Source organism: Molossus molossus, unplaced genomic scaffold (genome assembly GCF_014108415.1).
Source record: "Molossus molossus isolate mMolMol1 unplaced genomic scaffold, mMolMol1.p scaffold_m16_p_3, whole genome shotgun sequence".
NCBI classification, from domain to species: Eukaryota; Metazoa; Chordata; class Mammalia; order Chiroptera; family Molossidae; genus Molossus; species Molossus molossus.
Window position 1 is genome coordinate 32,268,747 of NW_023425366.1, and position 25,654 is coordinate 32,294,400.

The 25,654-nt window shown below is 42.2% G+C and overlaps 1 protein-coding gene across 1 annotated transcript in view; it reads left to right on the plus strand.

The window, feature by feature from the left end:
- The window catches only part of SEMA5A (semaphorin 5A), a 428,940-nt gene that overhangs the window by 338,487 nt on the left and 64,799 nt on the right, over positions 1-25,654 (plus strand). Inside the window, exons 12-14 of the mRNA XM_036280207.1 lie at positions 4,217-4,424; positions 15,636-15,753; positions 25,147-25,328. Coding sequence (XP_036136100.1) covers positions 4,217-4,424; positions 15,636-15,753; positions 25,147-25,328 — 508 coding nt within the window. The remainder of the gene's footprint in view (positions 1-4,216; positions 4,425-15,635; positions 15,754-25,146; positions 25,329-25,654) is intronic.

Here is a 25,654-nt window from a genome sequence, read left to right on the forward strand (position 1 = left end):
CTGGACATTGATCGTTTCCTCCAAAGTCAAACATATGTTTAATTTTCAACAACTAATAACTGAGTTAGGAGCATTAGAGCTTACAATAGACAGAGTTTACATTACATACAACAGTTAGCGGTTTCAAGTTATTATTTCAATTGCAAAGATTTTCATGAAACAAATCTTTTGTTACTTTAAATCCTCTTTTTTAAAAAAACTGAAATAGAAGGTTGTTTTTTTTTTATCATCAGATTATTTCTTGTTTGCTTCCTGAGTTTATGAAAATGAGAGCCTCAAGCCTGATAGAGAGTGAGATTTGCCCTGGGCTTGGCCCTACTTATACATTCATTATCTGTGTTTTGAAGTCTATAAGATAAGCGCATGTTTATAAATCATGGCTTAATCTTTGCCTTGGATAACAACTGCCATTAAGTACACTGTTTTATCAGTCCACCTGATCTTTTAGGAAGTCATCAGCTCTCCGATTACTGACTCGCCATTATAGAAATTGCATGCTATCTTTACATGCTTTCAAAACAAAAACACCCCTGAAGATTTAGAGACCAGTTCTTGATTGATATGAAGCGGACCTACATTCTGGCCCAATAATCTGATCTTTCCAACTCAACCTTTCTGGGCTTTGCTTTTCTCACCTGCGAAATTCAAAATATTGTTTTATGTCCCATCCAACTCTAGTGTCCTGTGACTGTTTGAAATTCTGGCTTAGAAAACAAAATGATGGTACATAATTTGCATTAGAGGTGGTCCTACCAATGACATCGCTCATTGTCCCCAAGAACTTAGCTCATTGAATTCAGAAAATGGACTGAATTCGGAAAATGAAGGTGGTCTATATATTTTGTCTGTGTACATCAAGATAGCCATCTGTGCCTTTATTTTTTAAAATATGTTTTTATTGATTTTTTAGAGGGAGAGAGAGAGAAAAACATCAATTGGCTGACTCCTGCACGCCCCTCACTGGGGACTGAGCCCGCAACCCAGCCATGTGCCCCGACAGGGAATCGAAGTGGGACCTCTCAGTCCAGGGGAGGGCGTTCAATCCACTGAGCCTCACCAGAGGGCTGTGCTTTTCTTTTTATGTTAGCGTCATTTTGGGACAATTTATTAGTTTTATTCTTGTTTTCATTAGCTTTAACATGTTGATTATTCAAGCTGTGTTTGATGAGAGATCGCATCACCCACACCTTTCTGTTTGAAAGGTGGGTCAGGGTCATTTGTTTTGTCAGCTTTGACCAGTCCTCAAAATCCTGCAGTAGCTCTGTCTCTTTTCCAATGAATGTCTATAGCGTTCCATTTGAGAGATAAAGTATAAACATATGAACCTCAGATTTATGTCCATAACATTTTTAGTAGTTGACATTTGCATTAAAAGGCTAATATTATGAGAGTCTGTGCTAATCCTGGGCCAGTTCCCTGCTCCGTCAGCTAGGTTCTGCATCTCCCCCATCACTCTCCTCTTTTCTCCCTGGGTAGATGAGCTATGATTGACAGGAAGGGCCACTTTGTTCTTTCATTTCTCATCTCAGAATTTTAAAGACTTATTGAGAAGGTGTTACAGATTTCTGGCATCGATGGTTTTTTCCCCTGCAGCTCCCTTTGACTAGAGTATTGAACTTCAGGTGTGTGGAAGTGTACATGGTTTTATTTTTCTATGGCAAATTTTCAGAGTTAAGGATTTAGATGAAACACATTAAAATAGTTCCTTCATTCATATTTAGTTTGACCTGTTTGGTAAAAATCTATCCAATTTGGGGAACTGGGGAATAATATTTCCTGTTTCACCTTTACTCCAATATCATAGCTCTCATTAAAGTCCAATGGAAAAACATTGACCAGGACTATTTTTAGCAACTTACAGGGGTGATGGCGACTTTCTCAGTCCAGGTTGCCTCCCTCCCTTCCTCATTCCCTTGCTCTCTTCTCCTCCCTCCCCTCCCCTCTCCTCCTTCCTTTGTTTGTTCAGTCTGGCCCCTCTACAAACATCAGACAAAACTGACATGTGTCTGCCCCTTTGGAGTTTAAGATCAAGTGTAGAAGCCACAAAGCAAGCAAATTAGCAATTAAACTGGGATAAATGTTGTCAAGCAAAACAACCACAACAAATAAAGTGCCCCGAAGGTCCCTCTGTTGTGTAAATGAAATAGACGTTTGTTCATGGGTTCTCTTTTGTGATCTGACCCTGCCTCTCTGCCACTAAAAGGAGCAATGACTTTGCCATGTCCTATAGCTTCAGAGCAAATGTGCTTCAGCCTTGCTTGAGTCATGAGGGAGCACCCTGGACTGGAGCCCCAGGAACACACAGGGTCTGACTCATCACCTGCTGGGCGAGGTGCTGGCCGGTGGGGATTCTGAGTATCCACCCCCAGGGCCCCAGATTAAATCTACTTCAGTATAGTGGCATCAGTTCCATTGTGGGATTCAGAGACGCCATTCCTTTAACCCGTCCCTTCTCTGAAATGGAGGATTACTCAGGCTTTCTTTTTCTTTATTGTATTTAATTTATTCCAAGGAGAATTGTATCCCTTGGCTATTTTATGTTTCAAATGTACCCATTTGTAATAAAATCATATGGTATGATGACGATGTAACTAATGCTGTGTACTGTGCTTTGCACTATCCAGGCAGGAACCCCCAAAGCACTGAAGGTTCATTTCCCACCTGCTGGGCACTGCGATTTCCAACTCAAAATTCACTGGACTTACACACTAAAGTCATACAAATTCTATTGCATACTTAAGTCTGTAAAGTGCATACGTTAAAATATCTGCTTTCCGGTTCCACAGGCTGCCCCCTCCCTCCCTCCATTCCTCCCTCCTTCTTTCTTTCTCTCTCTTTCTCTTCTGTTTACAAACACATACTTTCCTCCTCAAAGACAGGTACTATGTTTTTAATCATCCCAGCATATAGCATAATTATACTTTTCATACTTGAAATTTCTCAAACACATTAAACCAGCTAGCTTAAAATAAAATTAAGCAACGGTTTACTAATACTGCATGTATTACCTTGTAGCCAGTTCCTAATCAATACATGTTCAACAAAGATGTTTCAGATATCCATTTTAAAATAAATTCAGGGCAGTGTATGTCTGCATATGTATTTTTTCTTTAAACGTAAACACCTTTTCTCTGTAAATGTGAATATCTCTACTCTAAGGACTTTCACAAAACAAAACTGAAAAGGTTTTTCTGTCTAGAGTCTTCCAAGGTTAATGATCGACAGGAGGCCTCCGACCCAAAGGTTCATGATTTGCTTCTGGTTTTAGGTCACGTCTTAGCCTTTTTTTGTGTGTGTATAGAATAAGATTGTTGGAAACTTTGGACCCTGATGAGTTTTATTCAGTCACTGCCTTCATGATGATTTGAGGAATTAATGTTTGGGGCAATGCTTCCAGAGGGTTGGGTTCATGTGCTGGTTTGCAGGCTGGTAGCAGGGGCCTCACCACAGGGCACCTGGGACAACAGCTGTGTTTTGATTCTGTCTGACACATAGCATTGACCATTCCATGCCCCTCACTGGCTGAAAGATCCTTCTTCTGGGCCCCTCATAGCCAATCTGGGGAGTCTACCTGGTTCAGGGTCATTTGTCCTTGGGCACTGCTTGTAAGTAAGTGAGCAGAAAAACTGCAGGTGGGAGGGGTCCAGGTCAGGAAGGGATGTTTATAGTACAGGAAAGAAGGCTTTGGGGAGTTGAGACCAAGAAATGCATCCCCGAGAAGAACATCAGAGATGAAGAAGAGGGAAGTGATGTAAACGGGGAAGAGAGAGCGAAGGATAGACTCCCGGGCAGGATGGAAAGGTGTGGCCCGGCGTCTGCTCTGCTGGGGCAGCAAAGTCAACCCCTCTGACACTGGAAACCAAGATCATCTCTGTCACCCGATGTTCCACATGGGATAGCACCAATTGGGCTCCTTTGAGCCCCAGCAAACTCTGGTCACTAGACACGTGCCAGGACGAGGCAGATGGGAGCCGAGTGGTCATCTTTTCTGGCTGCATGTTACGTCTGCCGAGAGCTGTAAAAACGACTGGCACCTAGGCCCACATCCAGCACACCTGATTGACTCGGTCGGGCTTGGGGCCCAGGCATCATCATTTCTCAAAGCTCCTCAGATGAATCTCTATGCAGCCAGGCTGGAGAACCATGGCTGCTTAACTGTCCAGTGACCTGGGAGACCCACTGACCTTATTTCCTTCCTTCCTTCTTGCCTTTGCAGACTACGGCACCATTAAGAAGGTGCGCGCACCCCTGACTCAGACCTCGGGTAGCTGTTTGCTGGAAGAAATCGAACTCTTCCCCGAGCGGCAGAGGGAGCCCATCAGGAGCCTGCAGATCCTCCACAGCCAGAGCGTCCTGTTCGTGGGCCTGCGGGAGCACGTGGCCCGGATCCCACTGAGGAGGTGCCACTTCCACCTCACGCGCAGGTAGGGCAGCCCCGGCGTCCATGCTGTCCGTCGGTGCCCCTTTTAGCTGTGCCACCAGAGAGACAGCACGGGAGCCAGAGGTCTTTAAATCCCCTGTGGTTGAATGGCTGAAAGGCCTTCACGTCCTTGTGAGTCCTGAATCCCAGGATGCAGAGAGTTTGGGTGCAAACTGATTAACTGATGAAAATAACCCACCAGTGTCCGTGGAGGAGGAGCTGCATGATAACATCTGCAAGCAACTGCCAGGGTTACAATAAATTAGAGCACTCAGAGATAATGCTGATAGTGATTTGGCACAAGTTTAGTTTTATTTGTGTAGTGTGTGTGTGTGCACAGTCTCTATATATGATCAGATATATAGCAGAGAGAACAATATGCAGTGAGTCCCCGTAGTCCAAAGCTAATCCCCTCAGATGGAGCAATGATGCCCCCTTTCCGGGCAGTCCTCATGGTGCTGTCCTGGGCATCAGCTGTCCTGGGATGCGTTCTCTCTCCTGGGGCTCCAGGGTCACTCAGACCCTGGGAGGAGACAACGCGCAGGGATTCTATAGGTGCAGGGAGACCCATGTGCTTTCACACCCTGTCTCACTGCCTCGGCCAGTCTGCTCATCACCGTGCAGTGACCACTACTGGCCCCAGTGATGTTTGAAGCTCAGTTTGGAAAAACGCAGGCCCACATGCTTGGAAACTGAAAAGTTCCGTGTACACCATACACTTGACCAGCACTTTAATGTCGGAATATTGCATGAATGCTCTGTCCCCCGACTCAAGACTGCCCCTGGGGAAATCACAACCTCAAGTGTCCATAAGGATTAGGGCTCCTGTTAATTCCAGTCCCCAAAACAGGGCATCAGTGTAGACTTGGTGTAGAAGTAGAAGTGGACATTTGGATATATCATTCACAAACACCACTTACAGGTCACTCTCAAACCAGGCACCCAGTGGCACCAGCTTTGGGTTCAGGGGCTGGGAGTCACATTACAGACCTGTACATGCTGTTCCTGACCTGGTCACCACAGTATTTTAAATCTCACTTTCTTATCTAACTCACAAATTACTCTAGAATAAAATGGGATAATGTGTACAGTGCAAAATTTAAAGCTGTCTGCAAAGTGGGTATTCTTATGTAGAAGGAAAGTTTTATATACAATAAAAATTATTACAGTATAGTACGTCTTCTGGAAAATGAAGTCTATACTCTGAGGCCCTCCTTGGTATTCGAGTGCTGAGAAATAACTTTAGGGACCTCCCAGCTAATGGCGATGCTGTGGTGAGCATTAATACCAAATGGTGATCTTTATCAGCAACTATCTTTTATGTAGCACCTTTTCTCTAACTTAACCAATGGTTGCTTAAAATCTGTTTGGATCTGTGTTCCCTACAGGACTCATTTAGGGCAGGAATTATTCTGCCCAGTTGCTGATGGCTCAGTGGGGGACAGGAGGGTGGGGGTCTTGCTAACAGACATGTCACAGATCAGAATGCAGTGAGAAGGTGCCAGTCTTGCATCTCTGTCCCAAGGAGCTCTGATTGGAACAGTGACTTCCTTGGGGCATGCCTGTGCCAGAAGGTACAGGCTGGTGCTGCATGTCTTGTGTTTCTGGTGCCAGAGTGGCAGTTCGTAGCTTACAAAGCATGAGGCCCTTCCTTCGTCCTTTCATGATGTTTCCTTCACTGGGCCTGGGTTACAGGTGCTCGGCTCCTTGTAGGTTAGACAGCTAAGTGCTGCATCGGGTCCGGGAAGCCAGGCCTCATCGTGCTCACTCTCACCTCTCGCGTGACTGACGCCAGGCACTGCAGGCAGGTCACAGCTCCCTCTTTCTGTCAAGGAAATTAAGGCCACTTGTCTGTCATCACAGGCTCCTGCGGGGAGATTTTACTGTTACACCTGTTATACCCAGAGCTGCGTCTTCCTGCTGTTTACTCCTCCCCTCGCTCAGAGGAAAGCAGAGAGATTAATAACTTCACTGTAGACCAATGGATGGTGGTCTCTGTGTGCCCACACTCTGTGTGGGGTAGTTTGCATCTGACTCTTAACAACTGCAGTTGAGAAAAGAACATCTTATTTTAAATCCTCACCTGAGGATCCTTTTCCACCTGTCTTCAGGTGGGGGGGAGGGGGAGAAACATCTATGTGACCACAACCGAGGTACCTGCCCTTAACCGGGATCAAACCAGCAGCTCTTTTGTCCGCAGGCCTTTGCTCTGCCCGCTGAGCCAAACAGGCCAGGGCAGGAAATCTTTATTTTAACGCAAGAGTTTCTCTGGATTCTTTCCGGTATGTTTCTCTGACATCTCTTTGTAGAAAGACAGAGTGAAAATCTCCCTAGTGAAGATCAGCTGGAGAAAAGAATCTATTTTTAAGAAACTAATATCTACATGAACAGATTTTCTTTATATGAATTGGGGTGGGGGTGAAGGGGTGGATGGTGGCTCTTTTGTTGTTGTTGTTTGTTTTTGACAAAAGCAATGTTGATTTTTCAGAAACATGCCTAAAGAAGCACACTAAATAGGAACAGAATAACAATTGAGTAGCCAGCAGTTACTGATTTCTTCTTTAATTAGACTTTCTTTAGTAGAATGTAAGTAATTTTAGTTGTTACTAGAAACCCAGCTTTATTAATGAATTTTGAAGTGTTTAAGAAGAGAAATTGAGCTTAACTAATTACATTCCCATTTTTCATTTTTCAGAATATCTGGTTTTTCAAAGGCAATGTACAGTTTGATGAATGTTTATAAATGATAACAACTGATACAATTCCACATGTTCCTGCCACATATCTGGCAGGGTGCTCGATTTTACCACCATTTTATCATGTCCATCATATACTCCGAGTGTAAAGTCCCTATTGTCTCCATTTCTCAAATGAAGAAACGGTGGCTTAGGCTTTTGCTGTCCTGCCCAAGGTCACATAGCTCTAGTGTTAGGAAACGCAGTTTCAGAGCTGGGACTTCTGTTCCCGAGGCCCAGGCTTCATCTTGGGTTCTCTGTGCTGTCCCTGCTCCAGTGAGGACCTCAGGCTCAGTGGTCAGATTTCGGGGGGGGGGGGCAGCTTCTGAGGGCACTTTGCCTGTGTTCCTCCCTGAGAGGCTGGCTGATTAGTGTCAGGACAGGCCAAACGCAGGTCTACAGGCAGCTAGTCTCTGCTGCGTCCATTGGTTTCTTCCTCATTTGCTTGATCCAGCAGACCAGAAGGCATTTTGCACCCCCTTATTATCTTAAAGTGAATCTGCGTTCTCCAGTTTTTCTAGAGGTGATCCTGGAGCCTCGGGGGAGGCTGGAGAGCTTGCACCATCCGTGCTGTGCACGTATCGTAACCTCAGACAGATGGCATGATGTTTTACCTTCACACAGCTGTTTTCCTCAGTTATTCTGAAAGAACATTATTTAAAAATAGATATTTTAGTCAAATTTGATCTCAAAAAACAAGTTAAAATATAGGTTTTAATTGTCGCCTTTTTTTTTTTTTCCACAACCATTTACTCAATGGCATGGGGAAATTAGGCAAAGAATTAATGTCATTCATCAGAATGGGTGGTTACCTCTTGCGTGTAGAGTGCTAGAGAAACGTTTTCCTCTCTGTGCATCCTCTAGTACTCTAGGACTTGCTTCACATGTGTGTGTTAGTTTCATAGAGTGAATTAACATTTTGCAAACTTTGAGGACCCTGGGGATCAGGACAGGCCCAGATATGGGTACTGCATAGGACAGTGGAAGGTAGGTACGCTGTCGTCATTCGGGGACTACCTTCAGGGCTCCCCAATAGCTGGGTGAGGTCTTGAAAGTGGAAAAAAGGTCTCCATAGAGATGCACAGGATGGAGCAGCAAGGACTAGTCACTGTCTTTATTCCCCGAGATATAAATACCAGTGTGAACTCATAACCTTACACCTGCAGGAAAACAGACTTTGGCAGAGCTGATAGAGCGTCCATTTCGTTGCTTCAGGAAGAAGAGACTAGGCACAGGACTGGGGCTAGTGGTAGAGTCAGATTATTTTCCTGCCACCTTCCCACTCAGGGAAATGTTGACGCATTCCGACTGGTCTGAAAGGTTGCCACGCCTGGGTGAAGTGGGGAGAGCTTTTGATAAAGACTTTTAAAGTCATGTTAAGGATTGCGCATTCATTAGATCAGGGATCAGCCCACTTCCGCTGTAGGCTTCACAGGCTCTCTGGCTTCTCTGAAAACCAGTCAGCTTTGTCCTCAGAGCTTGGAGGCAGCCACAGATCCTAATGAATGGGCGTGGCTGTCAGCAAGGCTCACAGATTCATCAGGCAGAGGAGTAAAATAACTTTTAGATTCAGATCATTTATTACTTTCATAGAAAAATAAAAGTAGGAGCAGAAAAGGTGTCAGCTACCCATGTCCCTTGTCCCACGGGATGACACCAAAACAAAAGGGGCCCGACGACGATGTCACAGGAGAACCAGGGCGCCTCCTTGCAGAGCTGGGTGGTGTGGCCTGCAGCTCGGTTAGACAGGCTCCTGACCGCTTCCCGGGAACAGGGAGGGGGGAGGGCGCTGGCCGAGCACAGCTCCTCCTCGTTCTCACACACGCTGTGATCAGGGAGGATCACCGGGTGTCCTGCCCAAGCTCCGGTCAGCTGTGGTTACACTTTGCCCCGTGTGGGACATGAAAACCCACCCGGGTGCCAGGGCAGAGCACTTCCCTGTAAGCTGTTTCAGTAAAACTTTAGGTTTATCACTTGCTGACTCCTAAATCAGAATATTTTCATATTGAAGGAATGAATGGACCTTAAAACATTATGTACACTGATTTATAACATTAGGTGTTAAAATGATTAAATTACATAAATTAACTCTATACCTTAATGTTTTCTGAATAACATGATATTGTTTTCTCTTTGGATACTTATATTCTTTTTTTTAATGCTTACATAAATTAGATTTCTAAAAAAATTTTAAATAGTGGTTTACATTGAATATTAATCAGTGTAGTAGTATCAGATATGCACAAAGTACTTAACGATCATGTACTTTACAGAGTGGTCCCTTGGAGACTTTATATATTCTTCATTTTTAATTTAACATCCACCACGATTATGAGATAAGATAAACCTATCAGGTTGTAAAGTGAACATTTTACAGGGAGGGATGGATCTGAATCAGAAAGAATGTCCAAAGACTCATTAGTCATAGAACCGAAACTAGAACTTTTGAGTACTGCTATGAGTCGGCTTTGCTCGGCCCCTAGGAACACAGCTCCCAGTGGCTGGCCATTGTCTGTCTTTCCAGCCTCCAGCATGGTGCCTGGCCCCAGTCAGGCTCAGTAAATATTTATCAAATTAACAGGTGGACACTCAGCCTCTTTTCTCTCTCCTATTTTATTTTATAATCTAAAAAGAAAACTTAAGTTCTTGTGGAACAGTAAAACACCCTTTACAGAAAAAGTGTGGTGATATAAAACATTAGCCAAAGGATTGAAAACCCTTGGGCCTTAGGTGTTTGTTTTGCTTTTGCTTTAATAAAACTGATTGTGCAGAGAAGAAAAGCCAAGAACTGGAAGAATCATAGCTTCCATATAAAACAGAAGACACACGCCTTTTAAATCTTGCTTCATAAAACTGGAAGGAAAAATGAGACTTTTAAGACAATGACCATGACTGTATTTGTGAATGGGTCTTTATTCATCCTTAATTCAGTCAACTTGTACTAGTTTTTATTTAAAGAAATTAACACCTCATTAAGAAAATTAGTTTGGAAATTAAGACATTTATTGCTTGAAATGGCAAAGTTTTAAACGGTAGAGTTGATTGGTTGGCGCCTTTATTAATGAGATATTCTCTAAAGACAGCCTCTGCCTGATGGGAGAAATGTACACTTATAGACAGAAACTGCAGGATCCCCACAATGTCCCCATCCAGACAACCTTGTCCATTCAGCTATGAATCACATAAACATTCAGAAAGATGTTTTGACACGTACCTGTTTTCCAAACTATTCTCCCTTTGGTATAAATTTAATATTTTCCAAATCTCAATGTCTTGAGTTTTGTTTGTGTTGGCCTTGGTGTAGCCTCTAAAGACTGTGGTTTTTCCTTAGTTAACTCATTGCTAGTATATTTATTGAATTTCATATGTGCCAAACGCCAAGCCAGGCCCTGCATGGATGATGACAGATGAAGCAGCCCTGACCCAGTCTTCACAGGCTCAGAATCTAATGAGAAATCCCGGTATAAATAAAATCTCCAGAAAATCTATTGTTGATTCGAGCCAAAGGGCCTTGGAGTTACCTTAGGCTTTATCCCAGGATCGATTTATCATTGCAGCAGAGTTCAGGTGGACTGCACTGGGACCCAGTCTCTGAGCCTGACATCCCTGTCCAATTACTTTTACAGTTATTCCTGAATCACAACCAGTGTTCCAGTTCTCAATCTCCAATAGTAGGGGAATTAATCAACAAGTGGTGATATACTTATTCAGTGGATTATTTGCTCAGTGGGTTATTCCGAAGCCATTAAGTAATGACTATGAAGACATCTGTGTGACATGACAGTAATTGGAAAAAGGAAGACATTATGTGTACGTTATCATTACGACTATTTAGAAAATGGAAGGGGGAAAAACAAAGTACATTCACCAACATGCTAATTACAATTGTGAAGAGCACACTGTAAGAGGGGTCTGAGGTGGGCGTGGGCTGGAACCCAGTGTCTTCCAGCAAAGTCACAGCACACACCCCCAGGTCCTAGACAGGGTGGGAAATGAATGGACAAAGTGTGTTGAACCTACTTGACTAGTAGATTAAGAAACAGAAGACATGCTACTTTTCTCTAATAGTTAAGGTGTTGTGGTGCCTGTAGATTATACCATTTGGGAGGGGTTCTCACTATGGAAAAGAATATCAAATTATAAATACAAAATGACTAGGGCCAATCACAGGGCATTAAAGGGCCTTCTGAACTAAAGAAGTAAAGACTCCAGGAAGTAAAGCTTTTTTAGCTTCATTGTAAATCCACCTCTGGCAATGGTAGAAACATATCTGTTTTGATCCAGGTAAATAATGAAAGCAAAGAAAATATATGTGTGCCATCTTACAGAGATAACCATGGGCTGCCCCTACCTTCTGCTATGCCCATTCTCTTGCGCTACAACCATGGTACGAGTACATTTTTTCCTTTTCTTTTCCTCTGTGGCCAAATATTTTAATGTCATCATATTATTATTTCTATTAATTAATTAGTTATATATTATATATTATTATTACAATTAAGAATATGTGTCTAAGAACAAGAAGGAGGACTAAAACTATCCCAGTAGTGTAGGCTGTTAGCTTTTCTTTTTTTTTTTTTTTTATCCTCACCCGAAGACATTTTTCCATTTTTTGTACAGATAGAGTTGAAGGGAGAAAGAGGCAGAGAGAGAGAGGGAAACATCGATGTGAAAGAGACACATCGAATGGCTGCCACCCGCACGACCAACCAGGGCCAGGGACAAACTGCAACCGAGGTACATGCCCTTAGCGTGAACCGAACCCGGGTCTCTCCCGACCGCAGGCGGATACTCCAACCGCTGAGCCAAACCGGCCAGGGCGACTCTTAGCTTTTCTTAGCTGTGCAGCATCCTAGAAAAGGGAGAGTTGTTTATCCTTCTTCTGGAATTAAGGCTTGACTCTAAATATACACTTAGCGCTACAACAGACTCTCAATAAATGTTTTCAAGTTAATCCATCAGATTCTGATTGACTTCTTTTTCTGAATTCAGTTCATTTCAAACACCAGAGCAATATGTCAAAAGAGAATAATTTAAGGTTATTCACAAAAATAAGGCAATTCAAAAGGTTCATCATTCAAAGAAAAACGTTTTCGAAGTGGAATAAAGGAAAGTCATCTTCATGTTGGTTAACAGGAAGTTTGTGGTTTCCCGTGGTCTCTTTAAAAACCCGCTTTCCAAACAAATAAGTTAGGATGACTTGTTTTCCTTAAAGTATAATTTAGAATAAAAGTAGACCTCATCAAAATTTTACCCATGGTTTGAAGTATTTTAAGTGAGGAAAACATTTATATATAAATGCTATTTTTAATGAATGGGTGTTTGTGTTTTTAGAGAAGTTTTAATACTTTAAGGGATAAATGGAATGTTAAGAATGTGAAGAACTGGCAGCATTATGGGAAAAAAAATGATGTTTGTACAAGCAGCTTTTCATTTAAATCAGCTTAAAATATTTCACGAAACCATGTGGCATTGTTTCCCTCTTCCGGGTAGCTTGGCAAGGGGAACACTGGGCAAAGGTAGGGAATTGGAGGAATTTTCCCCACTTTTGAAATTGTAATGTTGTATGATGCTGCTTTAATAAGAAACATGAAAAGGAATTCAGGTCTTTTGAATGATTTCTGTAAGTGTAGCTGTGCCCTATTGCTCGCCAACATGCAGAGGACCAGGAGTGGGCGTTGCCATGTGTGATGCACACTGTGCGTGCTGTCAACCAGGATTCAGTGAGACTAGAATGCTGTGGGTGAGATCCCACTGTCACCACTGGGGAGGTCACAGCCGCTGCAGAAGGTTCTTAGTGTAAATACCCATGACTTTTAGTCCATCAATAAAAGTTTATCACGGAGAAAATATGTACAAAGACATGCATTGCAGCCTTGCTAATTTAAATACATAGTGGTTCATCAAGGTAACAATACTATGCATTTATTAAAGGGAATAAGGTAGAGCTATGTTTACTGACAAGAAAAAGTGTTGTGATGTATAATTATGTCTAAAAAGTAAAACAGGAGGCAGGGTGTACAGTGAGTGCCCTTTGCACATGTTACATACAGCTGTTGTAAATATAAACAACAATAATGTATAAATATATAAAGAATATATATAATACATGTAGATATATCCATACATGAACCCTTATTTGTATTGAGACACTGTCTCCGAAATATGTAACTGTGAAGAGTGCCTACTTCTGGAGAAGGAGAACTTTTACTTTGCCTTTTATTACTGTTTTGTTTGATTTCTTTCTCTCTCTCTCTCTCTCTTTTTTTTTTTTTTTGCATGAAAGTAATATGAGTGTTAAAGTCAATAAACAAGGAGGCCGTTGGACGTGAGTGGCCCTAATGCCTTGGTAGCCTGTGTAATGAAACCTAAGTCAGTCAGTGCGTTGGAAGGTGATACAATGAAACGGAAGACCAACCAGTCGCACACCGCCAACCAGGCTTTCCTGAACAAGCAACCACATGAGCTAGAGCTAATCAAGCAATTTCCTTTCTTTGCTTCCATGTTTTCTCTATAAAAACCTCTCCCCTCGCTCCTGTCTGGAGCCTCAAACCAGTTTCCGTTTGACCTTGCTTGACTGGAATCTACACTTGCAGAAATAAACTCTTGAGACATTGAATGTGCTAAGTGTACCTTTTAGCATGCGCCTGGTCACTTATGAAAAGGTCTGTTGAGGTTATGGTGACAAGCCATGGTTTCACGCCTCTTCCACCTCAACTTTGTCCTGCTGTGAGAAGCACCAATTGTAAATGTTCCTGTTGAACTTTTTAGGTAGTTAATAAATAATAATTGCGTAATAAGCTACATAATAATGTTATACCTCTATTGCTTGATTATTGTCTTTAGATATATCTTTCCCAGCTGTGGAACTTTACCTTTCTCTGCTTCAGTTTCTTCATTTTAAAGTGGGAATAAATGTAGTGACTAATTGAGGTCCTATATAAGAATCTGAATTTGAAATGAGCTAATAGAGGTAAGGTTATCATAACAGTGCTTAACAAATATGTGGTTAACATATTTGGTGTGTTAGTATTGTTTTATCTCATTAATGTTAACTAGATTATTATTTATACTACCTCAATGGTCCCATGTTTGACTGATGTGCAACTATTACTTATTTTCCTTTCTTTTTCTTTAAATTTTTCTTTATTGATTTGAGAGAGAGAAAGGGAGAGGGAGAGAAAGAGAGAAACATTGATGAGAGAGAACATCCATTGGCCACCTCCTGCATGCCCTCCACTGGGGATCAGGCCCATCACCTGGGCATATGCCCTGACCAGAAATCAAACTGGTGACCTCTTGGTGCATGAGTCAATGCTCAACCACTGAGCCACACCGGCCAGGCTACCTATTCTTCTTTCTAACTCCATAAAGAAATTAGACTTCCATGATGTTCTCACCTTGCTTTCCTCACATCAGATGCCTACATACCTGATCTCCTGGCCCCATCAGAAAGTGATTTCCCAGGTAGTCAATGCCCTGATTTTCTGTGGGGTGGTCTCTGTATAATTTTGGCTCTCTCACTATTATCTCTTTCTACTTCTTACACCCTTACATCTACCTTCTATTGTATTTAAAACATAGGGGCCCAAATAGTCATCTGGAAAAGCCTAGCCTAGGTTGTGTATGCACTTCTTCACTGAGACAAAGCTGAAATAAAATACCCACTATGCACAGTACTTCTGAATATTATGTTCAATATTCTAGACAGGTGTTTAAACTAATATTAAATTAAATTTTTTAATACATTTTTGAGCTATGGTACTGAAAAGGAAGACTTATTTTATTAAATTTGAACGAACCATGTTGCAGGGTTTTTGAGTATATTTGCTTGTCCTTGGGCCAATTTCATAAATTTTGTGTCTTTGATGTTTTGTTGCTTTATTAATGCCTCCCTCATTAGAGATTTTTAGGTGTCAAAATGATATAATAACTTGATATATCAGGTGGGTGTTCAACAAATAATATCTGTTATCAAGGTGTTGATGATAGTGATGATGACGGTGCTGGTGATGATGATTATGGTGATGATAAAGAAAGTGATAATAATAATACCTCCCTGTCAAAGTTGTTTATGTCTAAATGAGATAATTTGACCTATCACAGTAGTTTTTCAACAGGTTATATCTATTGTTAAGGGGATGATGATGGTGGTGGTGATAACAACTAGTAGTTTTGAGCATTGCAGAATTCTAACTTTAGGTCTTTTGATGACACCAAAAGGCTCATGTTGACACAGATAGTAATTTAGTTGCCTGCCTTCTGTTTTAGAAAAAAATATAGGTATTTCAATGGAAATTGTTATTTAATTATAATTGGATACTTGCAGGTGTGTGCAGAAAGCTATGTTCTCTCACGTGTAGACTGAGACTGTTTTCCATAACTAGTTCCAATGTCAAGTCACTGGGACCAGGCTTGCATTAGTTTATGTCTTAGTTTAGTTAAGCTGGCTCTCTGCTGACTCCTGGGTGTGTTTCCAGTGCCTGCATCGGGGCCCAGGATCCTTACTGTGGCTGGGACGTGGTGATGAAGAAATGCACGAGCCTGGAGGAGAGCCTGAGCATGACTCAGTGGGAGCAGACCATCTCTACCTGTCCTGTAAGTGTCCACGTTCCGGGTCCTCGGAACGCACTGTCCACAGTCACCCCTCTGTCCTACGGTCCTAACCAGCACTTGAATGGCGTCCATGCATTTTTGTCGTGGAATATTTTCTGCACACCTTGTCCGCTCTCCTAACTTACTCAGCTCTTAGCTTGCACAGGAGCCACGCAGGGTACTGGCCTAAGCTTCTTGTCTTCTGGAGGAGAAAACAGTGCTGGTCTGAAAATGGGGTGTAATATCTTGTTTTATTCTTGGATTTTTATCTCCAGAGTTTGGTGTGACCTATTGTACTCTTTACAGCATTAATAAAATAGTACCTTCCACACCCATCAATTTCTCTTGGGAGCTATAGTTCTAGAAGCCGAGATAAGTAGAGCTTTTAAAAGAATGAACTAAAGGCTCTTACCAGTGAATTCCTTGTGGGATCTTCTTGTGGAGCCTGCTCAGGGTCACAGCAGGGTCTGGGAGAAGCAGCCTAATGTACATTCCCACTGTGAATTCTGCAGAATGGAGAGAAGCCTGCTTGTATTTGGATGTAGTCTCTGAATCCAAGAAAACAGATTCCACATTTTCTTTTTGCCAGAGTATTTGTGTGGGTCCTCACTTCTGGGAAACTGCTGATTCCCCCTCCACCCCTTTGTCTTTTTTTCCCTTGGGGAATATGATTAACAGCTGTTAGCTTCCACACATTTGCAAATTTATTAAGTTACTTTGCTGTCCTGTGACTGCTGATTTCTGTGACTGTGGCTCTGGCCTTCCTCTGCAAGACAAGGCTGAGAAGGAAAGTGACACATTCCGTATTTGACATCTGTGCTGTTTCTTCAATACAGAACTGCCTGAGGCATGTGAACTGTGTGTCTGCTTCCTATCACAGAGCCTGCTAGTTCTGTTATGTAAACCTGTGTCCATGAAGACTCTCTTCCATTTGGAAGTGGGAAAATCAGACAGAGTGACATGTCCAAGGCCAGGGCTCATAGAACCAGTGCCCTTCCCCAAATGTTGGCATGAGATCAAGGCTTTTCACTGCAACAGTGAATGTATCACCTTATCCAGGCTTCAAGCACATCTTTGCAAGGGGGTTAGCTGCTAGTCCTTCAGGTTATAGCTTCAGATCTCTGATTTTAGAAGCAAACTTTTCTGCAATGTCTCTTGAAACTGATTAAAAATGCCAGTGTTCTAAGTCCCTTTTCATTTCTGAACAACTCTCAAGAAGCACAGTGGTGTTCACCTTCCATTCTTTTATTTTTATTTATTTTTCAATCCTCACCTGAAGATATGTTTTTATTGATTTGAGACAGAGAGAGAGAGAGAGAGAGAGAGAGAGAGAGAGAGAGAGAGAAATATTGATGTGAGATAGAAACATTGATCTGTTGCCTCCCGTATGTGCCCCAACCAGGGATTGAACCTGCAATCTAGGTGTGTGCCCTGACCAAGAATTGAACCCATGACCTACTGGTGAATGGGGTGATGCTCCAGCCCACTGAACCACCTGGCTAGGGCTCACCTCCCATTCTTTGCAACTAGAGCGAATAACGTGCTGTCTCTAATGTATGGATGTGTACTTCAGAAGAATCAGCACACCTTCTTCTAGACATTTGACATTGATATTTTAATAGTAAAAAGAGCAAATGAATATAATAGTGGTTCTTCTTAAGCAATGAGACTATCCATCTAGGACCATGGTTGTTTTATTGGATATCTGAGACATGCTTACTTGTGTAATGAAAAATACACATGCCGCCACTTGGTTTATAAGAAATATGTGTCCTGTATATTTCTACAATACAAAAATGGAGATGATCCAATATTTAAGAAGTGACCAGAGTGTTGTTCTTACAGTTGTCAGTACTGCTGAGAGGAACATTTCTGTTGTAAACTCGGGAAGGGCAGAGGGCAATGTGAACCTGCCTTGGGGTAGGAGCTGTTTCTCCACCTTCTCTGCTTTAAAATTATATCTGAAATGTGATCTCAGATTCACTGTCCAGAAAACACATAACAAAGCCTTTTTTTTTTTTTTTTCTTGTTTGAGGTGATTTTTAAAAAAAATGTTTTATTGATTTTTTAGAGAGAAAGGGAGAAACACTGATGAGAGAGAAACATCAATTGGCTGCCTCCTGCACGCCCACTACTGGGGATCAAGCCTGCAACCTGGGCATGTGCCCTGACTGAGAATCGAACCGGTGACCTCTTGGTCTATGGGCCAACATTCAACCACTAAGCCGCACCAGCTGAGCTCTGAGGTGATTTCTTATACAAAACCATCCCTGTCCTCTCACTCTATATAATGTATCATATTCAAGATATACTCTTAATAAGTTAATAATATGGAAAGCATCCAACAACAGAGACTAAATTATGTCATTTTGAGCAATAATCAGGAAATAAAACAATGCATCCTTATTATATATATAGGCTATCATGTGGAAAATAGGAAATTTTGAATAACCTAACTACTATTTTAAATTTATTTCTTTTTCTAACAATCTATTTTGTAGAAAGAAATGAACTAGATGAAAATTATTAGCATTTACATATAGCAGTCTTAACTTAGAGAGGTATTTTTAAAGACTATTGAAAATGTAATTGACTTCTATGTTAATTTTTATTTTTGAATGAAATGGAAGAAAGGCTTAATTTTATTCACCAAATCTAACATATTTCATAATTTCTGATATGCCATTGGTCATGAAGTATACTACTGTTTTATAAGGGGGAAAAAATACTCCCATGGAATACAAGATGCCAGCTGATTTGAGATGTTAAAGATCTTATAAAATAAAATCTTATAATTATCGAAATACATTTCTTTTTTTTTTAATCTGCATTTCTTTAGCCAAGAGAAATTAAGCTTTATACACTGAGGGATTTTTAAATGAGACCAAGGCAATTTATATCCAATATAAAAGCTCAAGTTGACTAATGAGAGGAGGTCATGTTATGTATGTGGAGCTCAAGGTTAGAGGGATGGTGAATGTGCTGAGACTGATATCACACCCTCTGATAGGAACCTACCTTATACATCTTCACAAACCTCGGACAGAGCCTGTGGCACAGCTGAGTTCCCCAAAGTTGGCTTCCAGTCACACCTCACCCACAGGCTGCATTTGCTGCTTAGATCCTCTGCTCTCCAGTGAGTTGAAGTTGCTGATGGGAATCCTAGAACCTTCCCAGGGACTTAGCAGCTTAAGACCTATTTCCACTGAAAGGTCTCTTTTTAAAAATGTTGATGGATTTCTGTTGCCCAGAAGACAGGGCAGTAGTTGACTATTGACTAAAATTCTGTTTGCTTATTTAAATATAGTTAAAAACATTGTTCTCAGTTTAATAAATTTGAAATGTTTGAGCAAGATCTAAATCAAAATATCTAGTGTAACTCAAAAATATGTACATATGCCCTGCATAGCTTATAATGTTGCTTAACAAGGATAGTATAGTCTGAAGAATCTACCTGGGTTTTATGTACAAATACTGTCCACATCCTTTGTGGGTACATGGTTACCAGCATATTATATCGGATGGTGAGTTCCTGTTCCAAAATATATCATGTAATAACTAACAGAATAGATAGACCAAATATGTCTCAGAATTATAGGATTATTCCTGGGCTACAGTGCAGTTAGCAACCTTAAAATGAAAGGGGAGCCCTGGCCAGTTTGCTCAGTGGTTAGAGTGTTGGCCCACGGACCAGAGAGTCCTGGGTTCGGTTACCGCTAAGGGCACATACCTCAGTTGCAGTTTGTCCCCAGCCCCAGTTGGGGTTGGGTGGGTGGCGACCAGTCGATGTGTCTCTCTCACATCGATGTTTCTCTCTCTCTCTCCTGCCCTCTCTCCCTCCTGATCTATCTGAAGATAAATGTAAAAATGTCCTCGGATGAGGATAAAAAAAAAAGAAAGGGGACTTTAGCACTGATGGAACCCAAAGCCCTCCATGTAGATGGCAACACCATAGATCATCATCTAATGGGCTTGCACAGTTTCTAAAACTACATTGGGAAAGAAATCAAGATTTAGATACAGTACTTCTGATCTACAAGACATTGCTATTCACATCTGTTAGCATCTCCCCAAGGCAGCGGCCTGCAGGTGGACCCAATCATGTGACCCAGTGGTCACCCTGCGTGTTATGCTCAGATAGGAGACGAGGTGTTATTTCTAAATTTTGTAATGTGATCTACGGTGTTTTTTATTTTATTTTATTTTATTTTATATTATTTTATTTTATTTTCTTTTACAAGTATAACATACTTATTTACCCCATAAGATAATTCCTGTTGCTTTTCTACAGGATACTTTACAAATAGGGATGAGATTCTGGGATAATCATGGCATTTAGCAAGCATTTGCTACCTGTGAGTTCTCAAATGAAACATTTTATATATAGTATCTTATATAACAAGTGTTATGTAAGACTTGAAAAAAAATCTACTAGAAGGAAAAGAGAACTAAGGTTAATTATGTGTCTAAGACTATGATTCAGTGACATGTTAGGCAATTTTCAATGGATTGTCTCATACAGTGTTGATGGTGACCCCCGAAGAGAGACATCATTGCTTCCATTTCATAGACAACAGAACTGGGCCTCGAGGCAGGCAGGCTGGCCCCGTCCACCCGGCCTCTCAGAGGCCACACAGCACTCCGCTTGTTTCCTCAAAGATGCTGTTTTCTTGGTGAAAAATCCATCTATGGAGACAGACTTAGGAATGATATCAAGGAGTATATTAATATCCTGTTGTGTTACCTGCTCTGATGAAAGGTACCTGAAACTTGGAAAACAAAGGTAGATCTTTTGACTTCTGAAAAAATGTCTGAATAGAAAATACGAGACTTTGATGTAGTTATAAGAGAATGATGTCTGGAGTACAGGAAGGACCTATCGATATGCTCCAGGGGCCAGTGTACACACCAAATGCATCTCCATTCTGGGTCAGTTGGGAATTAATTTAATTGAACATGAATGAATTGAAATGGATTTTACTTGTTAACAAAACTTGAATCTTCCTTAGCTAGCTCTTGGAAATCAGTTATTTCCTAGATGAAGGGGACTTTGCTGTTACAGAGTTGGGGGTAAAAGTGCATGAAGCTGATTTCTATGAGACTCTCCCCAAAGAAGGATCTAAGAATTGCATTATAGAATGAAGTAGCAGAGATCACAGTGTGACTTTGAGCCAACTGAGTCTCATCGGAGTTTCAGTTTTCCTATCTATAAAATGGGATGCAGACAGTAGGGATGTTAGGAAGATTCAAGGAGTTAATGCGTGCACATCATTCAGCACAGTGGTTGGCATACACTAAGCTATCTACATATATACAAGTATATGTTTTACTATGACAATATTTAATAATATAGAGCACATACCCCAAACAGAAAGTCACTTGGCAGAAACCCAGAACATAGCACCACTACTGAAAATTTATTCTACATAGTTTTATTTCTGATATCTGTTTAAAGAAAGCCAAGAAAATATAAAAATACCTACTCATATGGAAAAGTAAAGCAGCAGAACCTACCCTATTATTCATGGATTGATTTCCGAGGCAGATGCTCAAACTAATACACTCGGGATCAAAACAAGCCTGTAGTTAAATGCAATGCAGACAGCCCACGTGCTTTTCTGAAAATTGCAAGCTCTTCTTGCTTTGAATTTAATAGAACCAACAGCAATGTATCTGAGTTGAAAATATTGCCCCTCAAAGTATGCAGCTGAAAATAAAGCCTACTTTCTTATCCTGCAGAATTATATCACTACGTACTCTCATTAATGATTTGCTGAATGCAGTGTTTTCTTTAACTGTTCTATTTTTTTCTACCTCATTTCTCACTATTCTCTCATAAACTGTCACTTATTTCAAATTCATCCTCCCTTTTCATCTGTCACTCACATGCACTCCTTTCTGCCCATCCATATATTTGGAAGGAGAACATTTATACCATCTCTTTGTCCGAGACCCTGCTATCTTACACCCGTGTCCAGAGGGAGAGAAAAAGGGATGTCTAATGAATGTAGTGGTTCTTCATTGGAAGTGTCCTTGGGTTCATTTAGCAATATCTGGAGAATTTTTGGTTGCCACATCCTGGAGCACTGGGATACTGCCATCTAGAGGGTAGAGGCCAGGAATGTCAGCAAAGATTCTAGGATGAGTAGGTCGGCCTCCATAACAAAGGATAACCCAGCCCAAGGGTCAGTCAGTGTTACAGAGATTGAGAAAAGTGATCTCACAGTAAGGGAAAAGCAGACCAGCATTTCCAGTTACATCTTCCAAATCACTAGTTGTGCAGTCTTTGGCAATTTCATAACTCTTCATCTTAGTTTGCATTTTCTGTAGAAATAGTATATAAAGATTTTGTCCAATAAGACAGCATTTACTTAATAGAAATTGAATTCCCTGCGTGTAGGGCCTTGAAAACAACTATCTTCATCCTTCTGTGATGGGGAGACTGCAATTTCAGGGCTGGTTCTGTTCAGTTCAGGGAGGTTCTGAGTGAGCAGGCCTCATGTTCTCTGGGCCTTTTCCTCTCGCCCCCCACCCCCGGCACATGAAACATCACATCCTCATATAACAGAATCCAAGGCAGGAAGGAGAAAAGGAACAGAGTGTTTTTTACTTTTGTCTGGAGGAAAAGCATTTCTGGAAGCCTTTTGCAGTCTCTTCACCTCATCTTCCAGTATCAGGTCACATGTTTGTTCTCAGTCCCGCACTGGCCAGTGAGTGGGGTTGCCCTGACTGGCTTAGAGTAGGCAGGATTAGCACCCCCTGGCCTGGGGCGGCTGCTGTCCAAGGTCATGGCTGGTGGTATCAACACAACCCTGGCGTGGATGCCTCCTCTCCCCTGGGGAGTTATAAGGGATAATTCCCATGACGAATGAAAAGCCCTTTCATTCAGAGTCTCCTTCATAAAAACCTTTCCACACTTAGGCTGATTGGGCTTCAGAAACTGAGATTCTCACATTCCCTGCAGAATAGGAGATTGATTTTAAGGGACCACATGGATTAGAACAGGAACCTCAAAGTTATCAGCAATCAAGGCAGCAACTGTGACTCTTTCTCCCCATGTCTGTCTGTCTGTCTTTTCCTCTCACACTTGGTGTTTCTGCTTGTATCTTCCCTGTATTCATTGATTTCTATCACCTATTGATAAACTTGGCTGGTAGCAGGTCCTTTTCTACAAGTCACGGACTTATTTTTCAGTTTGCCAATTTCTGTGTCTGTTCGCATCAGCAAAGGTCCCCTTGGAACATTCTGAATGATTTCTGTTTCCATCTTCATTAATGTGTCACTATATTGCATTTCCTCCTGGCCTCACACATCCTCATGGTTTTATATTCAAATTGTCTCGAATTGCTAAAGAGATCCTGGCAGGCTCTGGGCCCATCTCCTTTGTATATTGCTGACGAAATGGAGGCCGAGGGGGTTTTGAGAGAATCTTTTGACCTCAACCTGCTAATCTGTCTCCAAATAACCTGACGTTTTAAAAGTTCCAGTCAATATTGGGAAAATTTCTAAACCTTCAAAAGTTACAGTGGTGTCCCCAACTGCGTTACCCCTCACACCCTCACAGAGGAGGAGGCCGATGGAAGGCCGGCTGTCTCACAGGGCCTCTTAGGATGCTGCTGCCGGTCACTGTGCTGGTCAGGCCCCATCCCCCTCCTCGCTTCCAGATTGTTCTCTGCGCTCCTGGGGAGGCACTGGCAGGAGAAGGGAGACTGGGGTGTTTCTTTCTTTCCCTCCTCTGCTCAGACGTCAGTCTGCTAGGAGCTTTATGCCCCTATGACAGCCCCTGTCAGCAACCCCTCCCCAGGCTCTGTCTGTCACTGGCCCCTGTATCCTGCCCACCCCTCTTCCTGAGAGGCCTGGCCTAGTCACAGCTCCCAGCTTCCCGTGTGGTCCTTTCCCGGTGACTTCTGTATCCCAGATGGTTCCCTTAACTCAGCCCACGCTTCTGCCAGAGGCCTTGCTGTGTCCTCTTCAAAATTACGGAGACTGTGGCTTCTGTTTCCTGCCAGGGTCGTGCAGGTACTTAGACTTGGTTTCTCCCCTGGGCCCCGCCTCTGCCATCAAGCCATGTTATTTTACACTTTGTAACTTCTGGGGCTCCCTTTCCCTGACGCTCAGTAACATGCAAGAGGCCTCTGGCTCCATCCGGCCTGCGTTGGAGTCTGGTCCATAGGACAGCAGTCTCATAGAGGAGAAGGAAGATTTTTATGTAAAATTTTAGGGTCAACATGATGTGTTAAAATACATGGATGTTGATATTCTGAGTATAGATACCATTTTGTTTGTTTTTTCATGTTGCTTTGCTTTTAAAAATCACTTACTTTTAAGCTCTTTAGGTGTTTGCACCATTTTCCATGAGGGGTGTGTGTGTGTGGTGCTAGGAGGGACATCCACCTGCCGATACATCATATACCAAGTAGCCCATGGTACCCACGTGACACAATGCAGTCCTGTGCTCTGAAACCAATTCTTTCTGTATTTCATATGTTCCCCAGTAACTAGCTCAGGAGGGAAAACCTCATACTTTGCACAAATCCATCCACTGAGCCAAACCTGTCAGTGATTCAGTGATTTGAATAAAAGTTGTGAAATGTTTTCAATATGAAAATGCCCCAAACAGTAGAAAGTTCCCTTCTTCCTCTTATGCCTTCGTGAGAATGGGTGTCCCTCATTCCCCGTTCCAGCCAGGAGCAGAAGGGGGAGGCTACGGATCCGTGGGCAGTTGAGCACTGAGGTCATTGTCATTGAGATCCAAGTCTTGTCTGAGCAGAGTGCCATTTCCATGTCATAGGAAGGCACAAGAAACCGTATTTGGGTCTGTGAAACCAAAATGGAACTAGGCAATATTTCCCCGTGATCCATGCAACACTTATCATGGCCCTGAACAAGACCGCAGTCACTGTGCCAGCCCCTTGACAAGTAAGTTAAATGCTGTTAGTTTTCAGTGACATTTGAGCCAGGACAGCTCCTAAATGACAACTAGTTGATTAATCTTTCATTTTTTTTGTGCTACATAAAAATGCAACAGAATTGTATATCTGTGGTTTTTCATCCAGTTCTTGTTCCTTGGGTGTCTCACATTAGCGGACAGTTATGCTGTCACCTGATTGTCAAGCTATTAGCACCCTTCAGTTCCCTTCTGCTCCTTCTCTCTCTCTTCTTTTTCCTTCTCCTGCCTCCTGCTCCTCCTTCTTCTCCCTTCTCCTTTCCCCTCCCCCACCTTCTCCATCATCATCTTCACCAATGACCACTGCTGCTCTACTTTGAAATATTGCCCCATTCATCCCTTTTTATTGTGATATAAAATATTCTAAGTGGGTTCTGATTGCTTTTTATTTTTTCTTTACATTTGCAGCCTTAACCCTTTCTGACATCCTTCTTGTATCTGCTTCCTAGACGAGGAATCTCACTGTGGATGGGCACTTTGGCGCGTGGTCCCCATGGACGCCCTGCACACACACGGATGGCAGCACCGTGGGAACCTGCCTCTGTCGCGCCCGCTCCTGCGACAGCCCGGCCCCCCAGTGTGGCGGCTGGCAGTGCACGGGCCCTCGCATGGAGATCACCAACTGTTCCAGGTGCGTCGCTCCCAACGCTCAGCCCACTTTCAGGTGTAAACTCAGGCTCTAGAGGAGTTGGGGAAATTACTCCTAATCTATACCTTCCCATCTAAAGAGAAAGGCGTAAAAGACAGGGACACTTACCACCTCAAAACTGCATGTTCCATAGGCGATTTTAAGCTCTAAAGTACATTACAAGTCTGAACTTATTGTCATGTCCCTCACTAGATCAGGGAAAATATTGCTCATCGCACAGTGTTATTGGCTTGATTGAGGGATGTGCCAAAAACAGTCTCCCTGGAATATGTAGACTTGCATCCCTTGTTAGGACAACCCAGCATACG